Consider the following 14,130-nt stretch of genomic DNA (forward strand, 5'->3'; position numbering starts at 1 on the left):
ACCAAGTACTCGATGTAATTGTTTCAGCCCTAATTTTCACCCATTGTTGTAACGGGCCTCCTCATATGGTTTTACTTTAATTTTCTACGTGCTGCTGCTGCTTCTGCTGTTGCGTGCTGCTGTTGCGTGCTGCTGTTGCGTGCTGCTGTTGCGTGCTGCTGTTGCGTGCTGCTGTTGCGTGCTACTGTTGCGTGCTGCTGTTGTGTGTGTGCAGAAGGATCCAGAATCACTAGAAGCTGAGATGAATGAGCAATCTAAGGATGAGGTAAGGCCAGTCCTAGCAACGTTTAACATTGGTAGTTTGTTATTAACCTTTCCTATAGTGCTAGGAGAGCTGTGTACACGCACACGTGAAGTCACACAGGCGTGTGCAGCCCACAGCTGTGTACACGCACACGTGAAGTCACACAGGCGTGTGCAGCCCACAGCTGTGTACACGCACACGTGAAGTCACACAGGCGTGTGCAGCCCACAGCTGTGTACACGCACACGTGAAGTCACACAGGCATGTGCAGCCCACCAAGCCCCTATTTCGACGGTGCATCCGTTTTCATGCGTGTCCGTATACTTGAGCAATGACCTGAAGGCTACTTTCGCCCCTGAGACCCATATTCAACCATCTTTGAAGAGAAGTCCTGAATCCAGGCTGCTTTGAAAGCTCCACGGTCATTGTGAGTTTGCGATGGTGCACCTTCCTGGATGAAACAGTTTCTTTGGTCTTGATCTCGTTCTTGTCAAAGATTATGAAGTCTCTGCGGGAGGAGCGGAACTTGGCGAGTCGACTCAAGGAATATGTTGACAATCTTCTCCTCATCGTCATGGAGCAGAGTCCACATTTGCTGGAAGTGCGTGGCAAGTAGTGCTGACTAAGACACCAGCAGCATTGTCCTACATACTATACATAGTATATATACAGTCACACACACACGTTCAAACTGTCTTTGGTTTTACTTCGCTTACCTATGTCAATGCTAGTGCTATTCCAAAACGGAAGTGATGAGCGATGTGCATGCCAGCACCTCCCCATATCTGACATGTGACACATAGCATGTGTGCCTCTTACCTTGAGATGCTGGCTCAGCTTGCACAACACACATTGCGCAACATTGCACGGTTTGCACCCCCCCCCCCCCCTCTCTCTCTCACACACGCACACTCAGCTACCTCGCGTAAGTATCACATACGGAGCCCCGAGGATGACCATCTCTGCCTTTTCTCATAGAACAAAATTAATACTCTTTATTTATATACCGACTAGATTCATAACATCCTAAAAAGTTGATTTATATATATTATATCATGCTTGTATGGTGGATTTAGTCTAGTTAATCTTGCCTCGTTAAATGATTGAAAGATGCGCGGGCAGCAGCTGAATCCTGCACTTAATCACCTCGGGTAGAGCTTGTACATTCGTAGTACCTTTTGTTCTCTTGACATGTGCACGCATGCGCCTATATTCTGAATTATACCTATATTCTAGGCATGTGTATGACAGCTGGCTGCACACGCCGCACTGCTTGAACATAGTAACGTTATCATAGCCTGCACCATTACCTGGTGCTGTTTTAGATTTTTTTAGACGGATATTTAGCAGATATTATTTAGTAGATATTATCACTCATCTAGATATTATCACTCATCTAGCCGTGCTCTGTGTTTCATGTGCTACCTTGTTTTCTATCCGCTTGGGCCGGCTCTCTGCTCCAGCTGCACGTACACGTTTCTATTTTGTTTCCCATTCTCCCGGCCGAACATGACAGCGCCTGCTTTTCTTGCCAGCCCGCCTGCCATGCTGTGCAGCACCCTGCTCTCCGCTCCCACCACCATTGCTCTACTCGTCGCGGATTCTTCTCTTGATCCTGATGCACACTTTTATGCTTTTTGTCAGCTGGTCTTTTTTTTCACCTTTTGGCTTTCACTTGCCAGAGAATATTTACACGTGTGTGTGCACGGCCCATTCGTACGTACAAATTCTACGTCTGCCAATTTGTGTCTTATCTAATTTTTAACGTTGAATATGAATCAGTGAGGATCATCGGACAGTGTAGAATAATAATATGAAACAATAGCTTGAAGATATACCGAAGAATGAATGTGTCCATGTGCGTGTGTGTGTGTGTGTGTGTGTGTGTGTGTGTGTGTGTGTGTGTGTGTGTGTGCGCGCGCGCGCGCGTGTGCGTGCTTGGAGGTGCTCCGACGATGCCAGGATTGGACCTGGGGTTGTGATCAAAGGGACACACTTCCCGTCAAAATATGACGCCATGGTCTGGGTCTCTGGGGCAAGTCTGAAACTAGAGCTGACTATTGTTATGCATGCACATGTACCGTAAAGTACCGCCAGAGCGCCCCACCATCTCATCCTTTCGTGGTCGTATTGTGGAGGTGGTCTGCATGCTGTCTGTAGGTCATACGACATGAACCTGGTACACAGTCATATTGCACGTTTTGCAGTCAATGCGTACCTTCGAGGGGACACAAGCTCCACACAAAAACCTTCCAAGGCTGTGTTTACATGAGAAATTTCAACCCGGGTCGAGTTCAGCCCGGGTTGAAAGTCTGTACGATAGACAAAAGAGGTGAGCGTTGACATGAAGACAGTTGACCCGGGTCAAATACTGATATGCCGCCAAAAGTCCACTTCTACAGTTCTGTATGGTCACGTGAATCTGTTCGCGCGAAATGTGCATCTGCAGTGCCGTTCAAACCTGGCTATCTCGCGCCGAGATACGCACAGAAGTACGTTTGTACGATTTTCTTGACCCGGGTTGATTTCAACCCTCCCCTTGGGGGGAGGGTTGAAATCAACCCGGGGCGAAATTTCAACCCGGGTCAAGCGCAATGCGTCATGTAAACGCGCCATTCACTTTGTGCACATGGCGGGTTGAAATCTGACCCGGGTCGAACTCAACCCGGGTTGAAACGCTTCATGTAAACACAGCCTAAGGCTGTGTTTACATGAGAAATTTCAACCCGGGTCGAGTTCAGCCCGGGTTGAAAGTCTGTACGATAGACAAAAGAGGTGAGCGTTTACATGAAGACAGTTGACCCGGGTCAAATACTGATATGCCGCCAAAAGTCCACTTCTACAGTCCTGTATGGTCACGTGAATCCGTTCGCGCGAAATTTGCATCTGCAGTGCTGTTCAAACCTGGCGCGAGATACGCACAGAAGTACGTTTGTACGATTTTCTTGACCCGGGTTGATTTCAACCCTCCCCCCAAGGGGAGGGGAGGGTTGAAATCAACCCGGGGCGAAATTTCAACCCGGGTCAAGCGCAATGCGTCATGTAAACGCGCCATTCACTTTGTGCACATGGCGGGTTGAAATCTGACCCGGGTCGAACTCAACCCGGGTTGAAACGCTTCATGTAAACACAGCCCAAGGCTGTGTTTACATGAGGCGTTTCAACCCGGGTTGAGTTCGACCCGGGTCAGATTTCAACCCGCCATGTGCACAAAGTGAATGGCGCGTTTACATGACGCATTGCGCTTGACCCGGGTTGAAATTTCGCCCCGGGTTGATTTCAACCCTCCCCCCAAGGGGAGGGTTGAAACCAACCCGGGTCAAGAAAATCGTACAAACGTACTTCTGTGCGTATCTCGCGCCAGGTTTGAACAGGACTGCACAATGTCATGCAAATTTCGCGCGAACGGATTCACGTGACCATACAGGACTCTAGAAGTGGACTTTTGGCGGCATATCAGTATTTGACCCGGGTCAACTGTCTTCATGTAAACGCTCACCTCTTTTGTTTGTTGTACAGACTTTCAACCCGGGCTGAACTCGACCCGGGTTGAAATTTCTCATGTAAACACAGCCCAAGTGTGACCTTATTAGTACACTAAGATTCTCACATCGTACAAACTTCGTTGCACTCTGCCATACGATCTTCCTTCCTCTGGCTGTAAAATCAAGGTGGGGCGCTCTCGCGAGACGGGGCGCTCTGGCAGTATACTGTACGGTACATGTATTGGAAAGGCTTTCTGTCTAAAGCCTTTCCATACTGGTGCTCGATGTTTTCAGTTTGGGGACACCAAAATTAGTGTACCGCTAAAGACACGTGGTCGACACGTTGTTGACACGTTGTTGGCACGTTGTTGACAATTTGTTGACACGTGACCCAATTACCGGCCTACCAAGTGCCTTTGGCGACCGCTAACAGCAACTGTGGAACAGTGCAGTGCCCTTTTTTGGAGCAACGTACGAGTAGTGCCCGTGGATTATGACCCCGCGACCCCAATCTACGTGGCGGTCCGCAATTAATTCGCTACTTCACACTGACTGGCGTCCGGCATCGTCCCGAATTTGGCCGCAATCTGCTCTCGGGACCCCTATAGGGCTCCCTGACCTGCTCCGCCATCGTACTGCGCATCCACCCAGGCCAGGACTGCACTTACTTACGGGAAGGAGTATTTGCAAGATGGAATCTGGGAACTGGAAGACGACGAAGAAGAAGCGTGGGAATCCGGCGGCAATGGCTGGGATGTAAGTCCAACATTGCTGGTGCTAGAGTTGCCACTGCTTGCTTTAATATAAGGGAATCATGTGTGTTGCCTTTTGCCTTTTCCGACGTCCTCCTCCGACTGTACTCCCGATCCCAGGACTGAACTTACGGGAAGGAGTGCTTCCAAGATGGAAGACCAAGAAGAAGAAGCCGCTGAATCCGGCGGCAATGGCTGGGGTGTAAGTCCAACATTTCTGGTGCTAGAGTTGCCACTGCTTGTTTATAAGGGATTCATGTGTGTTGCCCTTTTTTGCCTTCTCCCATGTTCTCCTCCGACTGTACTGGTGAACGCTGTGACATATGTTGCCCTTTCCAGGCAGTAGAAGGGAGGGGCGGGGGGCAGTACATCCTGGCATCCAGGAATGCTAGGTGGAACTAGGCAATCTGACCTTTCCTCTTACTCCAATAATGGTATGGATGGGGAGTTCTTGAACATCCTCAGTCTTGTTAGAGTGAACTGTGCAACTCGGCAATCGGTGATAGCAAGAGTACATAACCCCCCAGAGTGTGCAACTCCACTATGGGTGCTGTCCCGACAGAATTTCAAGTTGACGTCATTTTGATGATGCAATGCGCACTGTACACGGATTATCAGACGAATCCGGAACCTGTGGTTGACCGAAGCCGATCGGTCCTGTACAAATTATTGCAAAGAAAAACGTGTGATGCGTTGACACCCGTACACATGTTGTAAATCACTGCTGCAAGGAGCATTGCGTCATAAATAATGACGTCAACTTGAAATTCTGTCGGGACAACAGGGTATGTGGGAGTTGCACACTCTGGGGGGTTATGTACTCTTGGTGATAGCAGAGGACCAATGCCGATGGCGATGCTCCTTCCTTTTGCTCTGTCACAGGCTGCGGTCTCGAGAAGAAGCGTTATTTCTGCATTCCAAGAAGGACGGCACAATGGTGAGTGGAACTTCGTGGGTGTGCAGCATTGCTAGTTGAATTGTAAATCAACCATTCTTCCTGTCTCTGACTTCTTCAATGTCCTCCTCAGTGTCGGACTGTCCGCGTCGCATTGAACTGGTCCGATGAGGCTGCTATTGCACACACAGTGAGGGAACTCCCATACGGGAACTCGGAAGTACTGCTACAGTACAGGTAAGGTGGTCATTGCTTATGTGGGTGCGCCGTTGTTGTCAACTTTTAAGCCAGATGTACTCCGACCTACATGGAGTCTGAAAGTAGTCAGCTGGCGAACTACAATTGAAGTTTAGACGTTATATGCCGCGGCTTGGTCAGCTTTTTCAGTTTCACAATGCATTGCACTCAGCACCGCTTCTCGGAATATCTTGTCAGGATAGCTGTGGAACGCATCCTCCCCAGTGGCGGAACGGCAAATGTGCTGTTCATTTTTAGGCTTGCTTTTATGGTACGTACAAATCCCCATTGAAAAGACATAGTGGAGACCAGAAACTGCAAATAGATGTTGGGAACCGCGAAGACCACCCTTCCTCGTCAAGTTCCCTGAGGATGTGGAGGGGGGGGGGAGCGGAGGAGGGACATTCCTGCACTGCTTAAAGTAGGATTCACAGGAGCATTTTCAGAAATTGCTTGTACATTTGTACCAGTTGTAACCGACAAACGCATTCTCATTGAGCTTTGACTTGAGGCACGTCAGCAAGGCACTGTTGCATCGCTGACGTCTTGTCGTGATTCTGTGAATGGTATTTTGTGCGAGTTTGCATCGCACGCAGAATCGCAGGTCGTGTCGCATTGCGCAGCACACTGCCAAATTGCTTCTGTGAATCCCACGTGAATGGGAATTCCAATGGGAATGTAATCCATTGCCAACAGGTGTATTCCCGAGCTGCGCATCATACTGCAAAATTGCTCCTGTGCATGCGAGTTTGCATCGCACGCAGAATCGCAGGTCGTGTTGCATTGCGCAGCACACTGTCAAATTGCTTCTGTGAATCCCACGTGAATGGGAATTCCAATGGGAATGTAATCCATTACCAACAGGTGTATTCCCGAGCTGCGCATCATACTGCAAAATTGCTCCTGTGCATGCGAGTTTGCATCGCACGCAGAATCGCAGGTCGTGTCGCATTGCGTAGCACACTGCCAAATTGCTTCAGTGAATCCCACGTGAATGGGAATTCCAATGGGAATGTAATCCATTGCCAACAGGTGTATTCCCGAGCTGCGCATCATACTGCAAATTGCTCCTGTGCATGCAAATGGATTTCATTGCTCTTCTGTAGTTTGGGAAATTCTCGATTATGATAATTCTGCGTGTGTGTGTACACCAGCCCTGAACATACATGTAGGTGACCCATTTGTGGTGTCTCATAGCCTACCTCACGACCTTATGCTTTCTTTCTGTATCACTTGTATCTTGCAGGTATATCACCCCGTGACGACCACATCGAAGTCTGAAATTGAAGTGTGAAGATGCTTCAGCAACCCCTTCATATTTTTCCATTGCTTTTATTGTGCTTCTACTGTGCATGTGATGGCAATGTATGCCGCGCCGGTGACACGGTCAGATTTTGTCCATGCGTGTAACGTACACCTGCATGCTATCGTTGAAAAGGATCTGCCACTTACGATCTTCGGACGAGTATCAGGTCAGCTTGGTTTTGTGTGGGCTGTACCAGATGCTGTTCACTTCTCTATCTGTTGGATATGTGACTTTCTGCAAGTTTCTGGTGTATGGTGGCCACTTCTTTGCTTGTCTTTGTATGACATTACAATAATTCTGTATTCACTGCTTCCATGGTGTGGTCTGCAAACTGCAATCCTTAGGCAAATATCATCACGCTGCAATGTTGTGCTTTGGCCGCCAGCTTACCTACACATTGTAGTTGAATTATCTTTGTTTCACAACTGACTTCCTGAAGTATGGTGGCTACTGCTTTGCATGGCATTATACAATGTTCATCAAGAATTTCCTGTTTGGGTCGTGTGTGTGTGTGTGTGTGTGTGTGTGTGTGTGTGTGTGTGTGTGCATGGCTTCGCCAGTTGTGTGGATTAGACAGTTATCTGGCGCTTGTCTTGATCTGTTTCAATCAGAATCAGATCCGCTATCGTTGCTATAAAGAGAAAATCTGTGGGTGCACATCCAGTGCATTTGCAGATTTGCGTGCTTCTCTTGCGACGGGCGTATACATGGTACATTGTGTGTGTGTGTGTGTGTGTGTGTGTGTGTGTGTGTGTGTGTGTGTGTGTGTGCGTGCGTGCCCGTGTGTGCCATGTGCATGTGCGTGTTTGTCACAATGTGTCGGTGTGCAGGGAGGGCTGGAATGTATCAGTGTGCTACTGCAGTCGCATGGCTACATACAGTGGATCGCGCGCGTGCTCACCATGTTTATCTTCGGAGCAGGGCCGGTATGGGGGAGGGAACAGAAAAAGAACTGAAATTACCCATATAAAAACCGCTCTGTGAGCGGTTCTGAAAAACCTCTACTGGTGCAGCCCCGTCGTAAAAGTAAGAAATTAGAACTGGCGCATTGTCCTCCCAAATGTGAACTGATCCACCTAAATCGCGATTGACGGGACCCGAACGCACCAGTAGCACGAGGTCGGGAGGGCACAGGATCACAGCCGGCGTCGGCGCTGATCAAGTTACCATACAACACTTACAGTACGTAGACCTACCCCGAAGCCCACCTTTGCCGCTTTGGCTTTGGCTATGGACCAGCGTCCCCAGCTGCATCCACAGGTAGGAACCTCGTGCTACTGGTGCGTTCGGGTCCCGTCAATCGCGATTTAGGTGGATCAGTTCACATTTGGGAGGACAATGCGCCAGTTCTAATTTCTTACTTTTACGACGGGGCTGCACCAGTAGAGGTTTTTCAGAACCGCTCACAGAGCGGTTTTTATATGGGTAATTATAGTGGTGTCGAGTTTGGGGACATTTTCGTTTGTTTGCGCCCAGAACTATTGCCAGCATGCATTGTCAAGTGACATTTGTGTGCCGGTGTGGTGTCGCTTTACGTTTAGTTAGACATATTGCCAGTAAAGCAGCATGCTGCAAGGGGAGTGGTTGTCTGTGTCATGACCCGGATCAGACTCGTCGTGAAAGCGACCATGCATTGAGATTCAGCAGCCAAAAGCTGGGCTCCGAAATATTCTAGAGTTCTGTAAGAACCATGATTAGTCCCGCGAAGGATTTGGCACTTTCGTTAGTTGAGCAATCATGGCTTACAACTCGTGGCCTCGAGTCACAAGTGTTGTCGTACGGCGGCTACACCTTCAGTACAAGTCGTCAGCATTGTACTCACTACACTGTTGAGCTTGAGGGGACCCTGCTTAGTCCTGCAAGGGAGCTGATACCTTTGTTAGTCGAGCAAGCAAGGCCCCTCTTCTCGCGTCGTACGATGTAAAGGGTCCTGCAAGTAGTCATAGCCCGAATTTGCTAGCAATTCTTTGAGCAAAATATCGGATGCGCAAGTTTCCGGCAAGTTTTGAGCAAAATATCGAGTTTTGGTTGGCTTTTCGAAAAATCCAACGCTTCTTAGGGACTTCCTCAACACAATCAGTCACCAAGGTTGAAAACAAGCACAAAAGTTGTAGAAAACAGACTCATGGCTACATTTCAGTGGAAAGTTGAGCAGCAGCAGGAGCTCAATCAAAAATATCGTCGTCATCAGCGACAGTTATCGTTGAGTTTTCCCTAAAACCAAGAGTAGATAAACAAGAGTGTGCAACTCCGGATCTCTCCTGCACAATCTGCAGATACCCCGCGCCCACGGCGGAATTTTTTGTTTACGTCACCTTTTTTCAGAGAAACGCGGCTTTGCCGCAGAGCAGTGTGAGAGCACGTGCTGGGCACCGACCTTGCAGTGTAAAGCCCAGCCAAGTGCACGAGGGAAAACTCTCCAAAAGGCTCGCAGCGCGTGCGTCGTCGAAAAGATTACGTCAACAAAAAATTCCGCCGTGGGCCAACCCATGCGGAGTTGCACACTCTTGTTTATCTACTCTTGCTAAAACTCATTTCATCTCGAGCAAAACCAAAGCAAAATACCGACGGAGAAAGGAAATGCCAAGCAGAATATCGAAAATTTTGTGGCAAAATTGTGCGGCAAAATATCGATGTAGGCCGAGCAAATTTGGGCCATGACTACCTGCAAGTGCTTCGCGCACTGCGGACTCCATTATCCCTTTTTGGGAGAGGTCACGGCTTGACCGTGAAGCACCCTACGGGGTAATGAGAGGGAAGAGCCTACGGGCAGGAGATGAAGGGTGGTGACCAACGACCAAGGCAGCGTACGGAGGCGGCGTGCTCTAGCTGCAGCAACTTCCGACAGCATACTCCACAGGCGATGCGCCGTTTTGCGAAAAGTCGACGTTTAGAGGTAGTTTTATTATCCCAAATGCCAAAGCGCGGGAAAATTCAAATGCAAACAGCTGCATTTTGGAGACGTATTTTTTATCGACAGTCGGGCAGTCAATGCCAATTTTCTCAAGAAGAAGAGTATTCAGAGGCATTGTTGTGCATTTTCCGTTGATACTATACGTGTGCCCTAGTGTTTGCATGAGCGAGGGTGGTGGTTTTGCTAAACCGTTCGCATGGCGGGCGGGTTTGTAAGAAGAAAGGCTTCAGCCATTGACGAGCGACGAGAAACCTGTCATTTCGTGCCATTTGAGTTAGCAGTAGCACCGGACAATACTGACACATGTCTGCGGCAGCAAACATAGTGTACTAACGGATCAAAAACAGCCACAATGTGTGTCACTGCGGAAACGGGCTGTAGAGGTGCATTTGCAAAGCTGCTGATTTTCATCGTCTTTCCATGCACAGGGTACGTATCAAAGGCCAAAGCACGAAAGCCGAATTTAGCTGGACACCACCCACAATCTCCACGTGGGTCCCAGTGTACCTGCTGCTGCCGATGAGAACCGCCCTATAAGCGGTTTACCCACCCATGTGTCCTCAATACGACTGAGAATACATCAGAAGTACGCCATAAGCATTGGAAACCTGTACAGTTGAATCCAATTTCGACCAGAATGACTGTATTGGTTGGAAATGCATTGCACCATTCCACTGAAACGTTAACACACAAGAACACGAAAAGGATGTAACAGAAAACGAAAGAATGTAACACAAAAGATAATCCCAAACCAGCGGAAAAAAAGAACGTGGGAAGAAAAGCACTGTGGCTGGTGTAGGAAGCAAATACTGCAAATACTAGGCTAAACGGGAAGTACCAAATTATGTGGTTGTTGAGCATCTCAGAGTCGACAAAGGGATAACGGAATGAGAGACCGACTATTTTTTGTCAAAACTGTCACAAGCCAGCAGCTGGTGATTGTTGAGGAAGGTAGTTACACCACACTGACCGACACCACTGCTGTGGGTAATGATTACGTGCATCGATCATTGTGCAGCACCTGGCAGGAATAAACCAGACAAAGCAGTACAATACCATGCAGAAGATGAAATGCTTGACGGAGTATAAGTAGTAGCAGACAAACTGTTACACAATGGAGCAACATTATTTGCTAATAAAATGGCATAAATATATTATTACTTTGACGAATACCCGACACATAACATTCCCGCTACAAGCATTACTAACTCTACTGTCCCTGATGCAGGAGGGACTAGTGGCACACATTCCTACTGCATACCCCAAAGCTAAGAAAGGTGGCATCATGCTCATGTGAGCCGTTTGGGTACCACCCAAGCTCTGCACCAGGTTCTGTCCAGGTGCCTACACACAACCCTGGAGGACGAATGCAACCCCAAAACACGATGTAGTAAAGGGCAAGTCTATGGCCACAGCTGTCAAAGTTATCCACCAAATTGACCTACAGCAGGCCAATGTACAGTGGAGGAGAGTACCGAGAAACTAAGAATAAAGGACTTATTGCCTGTTTGTCAGACTATCCACCCCAAGCTATGGTCATGAGGGTGGACAATATTGGATGGTGACAATTCCACCTCGCTCTCGTTTTCTCCCCTGGAATGAAGCTTCACACACATACCTGTAGTACCTGTGGTGTCTACAAGTTGTATAAACAGTCCTTCACTTACTCCACTGCTTTCTATAAAAGCCTGTCTTATGCAGAAGCCTGTCTTATGCAGAAGCCTGTTCTGAACACAAGCCTGAGTTCCAAGATAGGCAATTAGCACAATAGTGTGGATTTTGCATCGGCAACCATAAAAAGTTTGGTTTGACTACAAACATAATGCAACATAATGTAAATAGAGGCCTAGCCACCACACCGGCTTCTACAGAAATACGCCTGGCTTTCATAAACGACATTACAGTAAGTCATCCAGTTCGCACTCACCCACTTCAGTTGGTGCTTGCAGATGTGTTAGACACATACAGCCAGTCAAGTACACTTGCAGGGATCTTTTCTCAATGGGGAGTAACGGCTGGCCATAATACCTACAATACATACAGAATGACAATGGTGAACATAGCAAAAGGGAAAGGCATTCAAGACCTGCAGCTCCATGTATACATGCCGAGTGTAAGCGTGGTGTCTGTGGACAAAATCGACAAAGAGGTACCCTGGCAACAAAATGTAGTGCCAGGATGCCAGCAGAAGGCTACGTGGCACACCAGTCCAACATGTAAATCAACTACCATCCAGTTGTCACATTAGAGCCCAATTGTTGAAGTTCCACGGCCATTTGCCTGCCACATGCCAATCACAAGCACTGAGGAAGAAACTGAGACAAAGCGACGTCGAAGCAAAACACTAACACAGACAGGCGGGTTCCCCACACAGTGAAACTTCAGTATGAAGTACTAGTAGTACCAAGAGTCAATGACGTCAAGAGTATGCAACTGCACGTGGGTTCTGGCACTGCGCTCGGCCCACATTACGTATCCACGAACTGGGGAATCAGCCCATAGTCCGCAAATCAGAGTTGCACGCTTGTGGGTTTGGGTTATGCAGACACCTGACAGTATGGATATACATGTAACATACTACGGGATATAAAGTACTTGTACTATTATGCAGAACCTTGCACCATGCAATACGCTATATCGGTACAGACCAATTTGAAAGGTATTGGAGGTTTGCTATACAGTGTACTGAAGTATCACTGCGATGCTGAATTGCCAATACATGTACATACATGTAGTGGAACATGAAGCTGTACAACCAGTTGACGTGTATTTGTGACGAAATCACACTACGACTGCAAGACTCAAAATGTGAACAAACATGTAATTTGATGGGGATCTTTCACCGAGGAGTCAGGTGATGGCGGTGCCGTAAAACCTACACGTGGAATTCAGCTGAACTGGAATTGTTGTCTCTGGAGTATTGCTTAATTTAAGCAACAAATCTACTATCAACTACCCACCTCTTCAAGGTAGGGATGGTGAAGAACCAATGACCTACATGGTGTGGGGCTCTGACAAACATCTTGCAGCAGTCAGACAGCCTGTCACAGGCCTGACAAAAGGCTGTGGGTGCAAGTCCGGCTGCAGGATCATACAATGCGAGTGCAAAAAGGCAAATCTGTTATGCAGGCCAGGGCTAAAATGCCACACTTTCAACAACACCTCCGCGAGGGAAGAATCCAACAGTTCCAGTAAGCAAAAAGTTGTTTAATTTGAGGAGACTGAAAAGCAAGAAACCAGCAACGAATTGGACCAAGATTGAGTCAATGTGCACACAGGTGATGCGTGCGTGTTATTGTTTACTGGAATTATGGCGTATATGCTAGAAACATGGAATGCACTACGAATTCTGACCTGAAATACACAAATATACACATTTGCCTGAGTTTCAATGAGCATGGATAGATGTGGAGCACAATACTTCCACTGGAAATGGTGATATACCGGGAACACAATCCATCTGCTGCTAGATGGGCGAGAAACTATTGTAACCTGGGATATATTGAAACTTAGGTGTGATGAAATGTCACTTTCGTGGATTTTACACGTATTACAAAAAAATTCTTTCATTTCGTGCCATTTGAGTTAGCAGTAGGTCTGGACATAGACATGACCAAATCTTTACACAGGTTGGTTGGGACTATCTTTCTGCTATCTCGGATATTGTGTAAGATTTGATGGAGTCCATTACTGGCTGAATACCAAAGAAGGGAGGAAATTTCTACGACTGTACTGTAAGAAAACGACGACACGAAACTTCCCAATGGCTCAATAGCTGACCCCAAAAATATTACGGATTACTTTAGTACTTACTCAAGTCACATCGAATTCCTTATCGGCGGGCTCCAGGGTGTGAAACGCCTCCAGTGGGTCTGAAAGTTCGACTACGTCAGCCATTACTTCTTCACGGAATCGTCATCTTCACCTCTGCACAAAATGAGCTGACCGGGATAATAAAAAACGGCTTTTTTTCGCTCTGGCGCATCGACTGTCCAGGCCCGTCGCACGAAGAGCCTCGGAGTCCTTTCATGTAATGTGGGTGAGCGAGCTCCCCGTATTGATTGTTCATACATGTCACGTGCCTGTTGTCAGGTCGTTGCTAGCATTTGGCCAATCAGAGCAGCACCGTACCAGGGCATTATCAGACGATAATGCCCGGGTACGGCGTACCCATGCCCATTAGGAATGACCCCAGGCGTACTACGTACGCTGGTGCACTGCCAAATATGCACCAAGCCATGCCTTTTGGGCAGTGACCTGGTACATAATTGGCAGTACTCCAGCGCACATAGAACAC

The 14,130-nt window shown here is 47.8% G+C and overlaps 1 protein-coding gene and 1 long non-coding RNA gene across 2 annotated transcripts in view; one reads left to right on the plus strand and one right to left on the minus strand.

Moving 5' to 3' along the window:
* LOC135822542 (rab11 family-interacting protein 3-like) overlaps positions 1-2,033 on the plus strand; it is a 34,260-nt gene extending 32,227 nt beyond the window's left edge. The window contains exons 14-15 of the mRNA XM_065335339.1: positions 215-265; positions 741-2,033. Coding sequence (XP_065191411.1) covers positions 215-265; positions 741-860 — 171 coding nt within the window. The 3' untranslated portion in view covers positions 861-2,033. The remainder of the gene's footprint in view (positions 1-214; positions 266-740) is intronic.
* An 8,387-nt stretch (positions 2,034-10,420) lies between these two features.
* On the minus strand, positions 10,421-13,804 carry LOC135806935 (uncharacterized). The gene is made up of 4 exons (XR_010551353.1): positions 13,647-13,804; positions 12,794-12,914; positions 11,761-11,861; positions 10,421-10,854 (listed from the first exon to the last, which is right to left on the minus strand). It is a non-coding gene; the product is annotated as an uncharacterized LOC135806935 (long non-coding RNA).
* Between the last annotated feature and the right edge of the window lie 326 nt (positions 13,805-14,130).

Source organism: Sycon ciliatum, chromosome 1 (genome assembly GCF_964019385.1).
Source record: "Sycon ciliatum chromosome 1, ocSycCili1.1, whole genome shotgun sequence".
Classification (NCBI taxonomy): domain Eukaryota; kingdom Metazoa; phylum Porifera; class Calcarea; order Leucosolenida; family Sycettidae; genus Sycon; species Sycon ciliatum.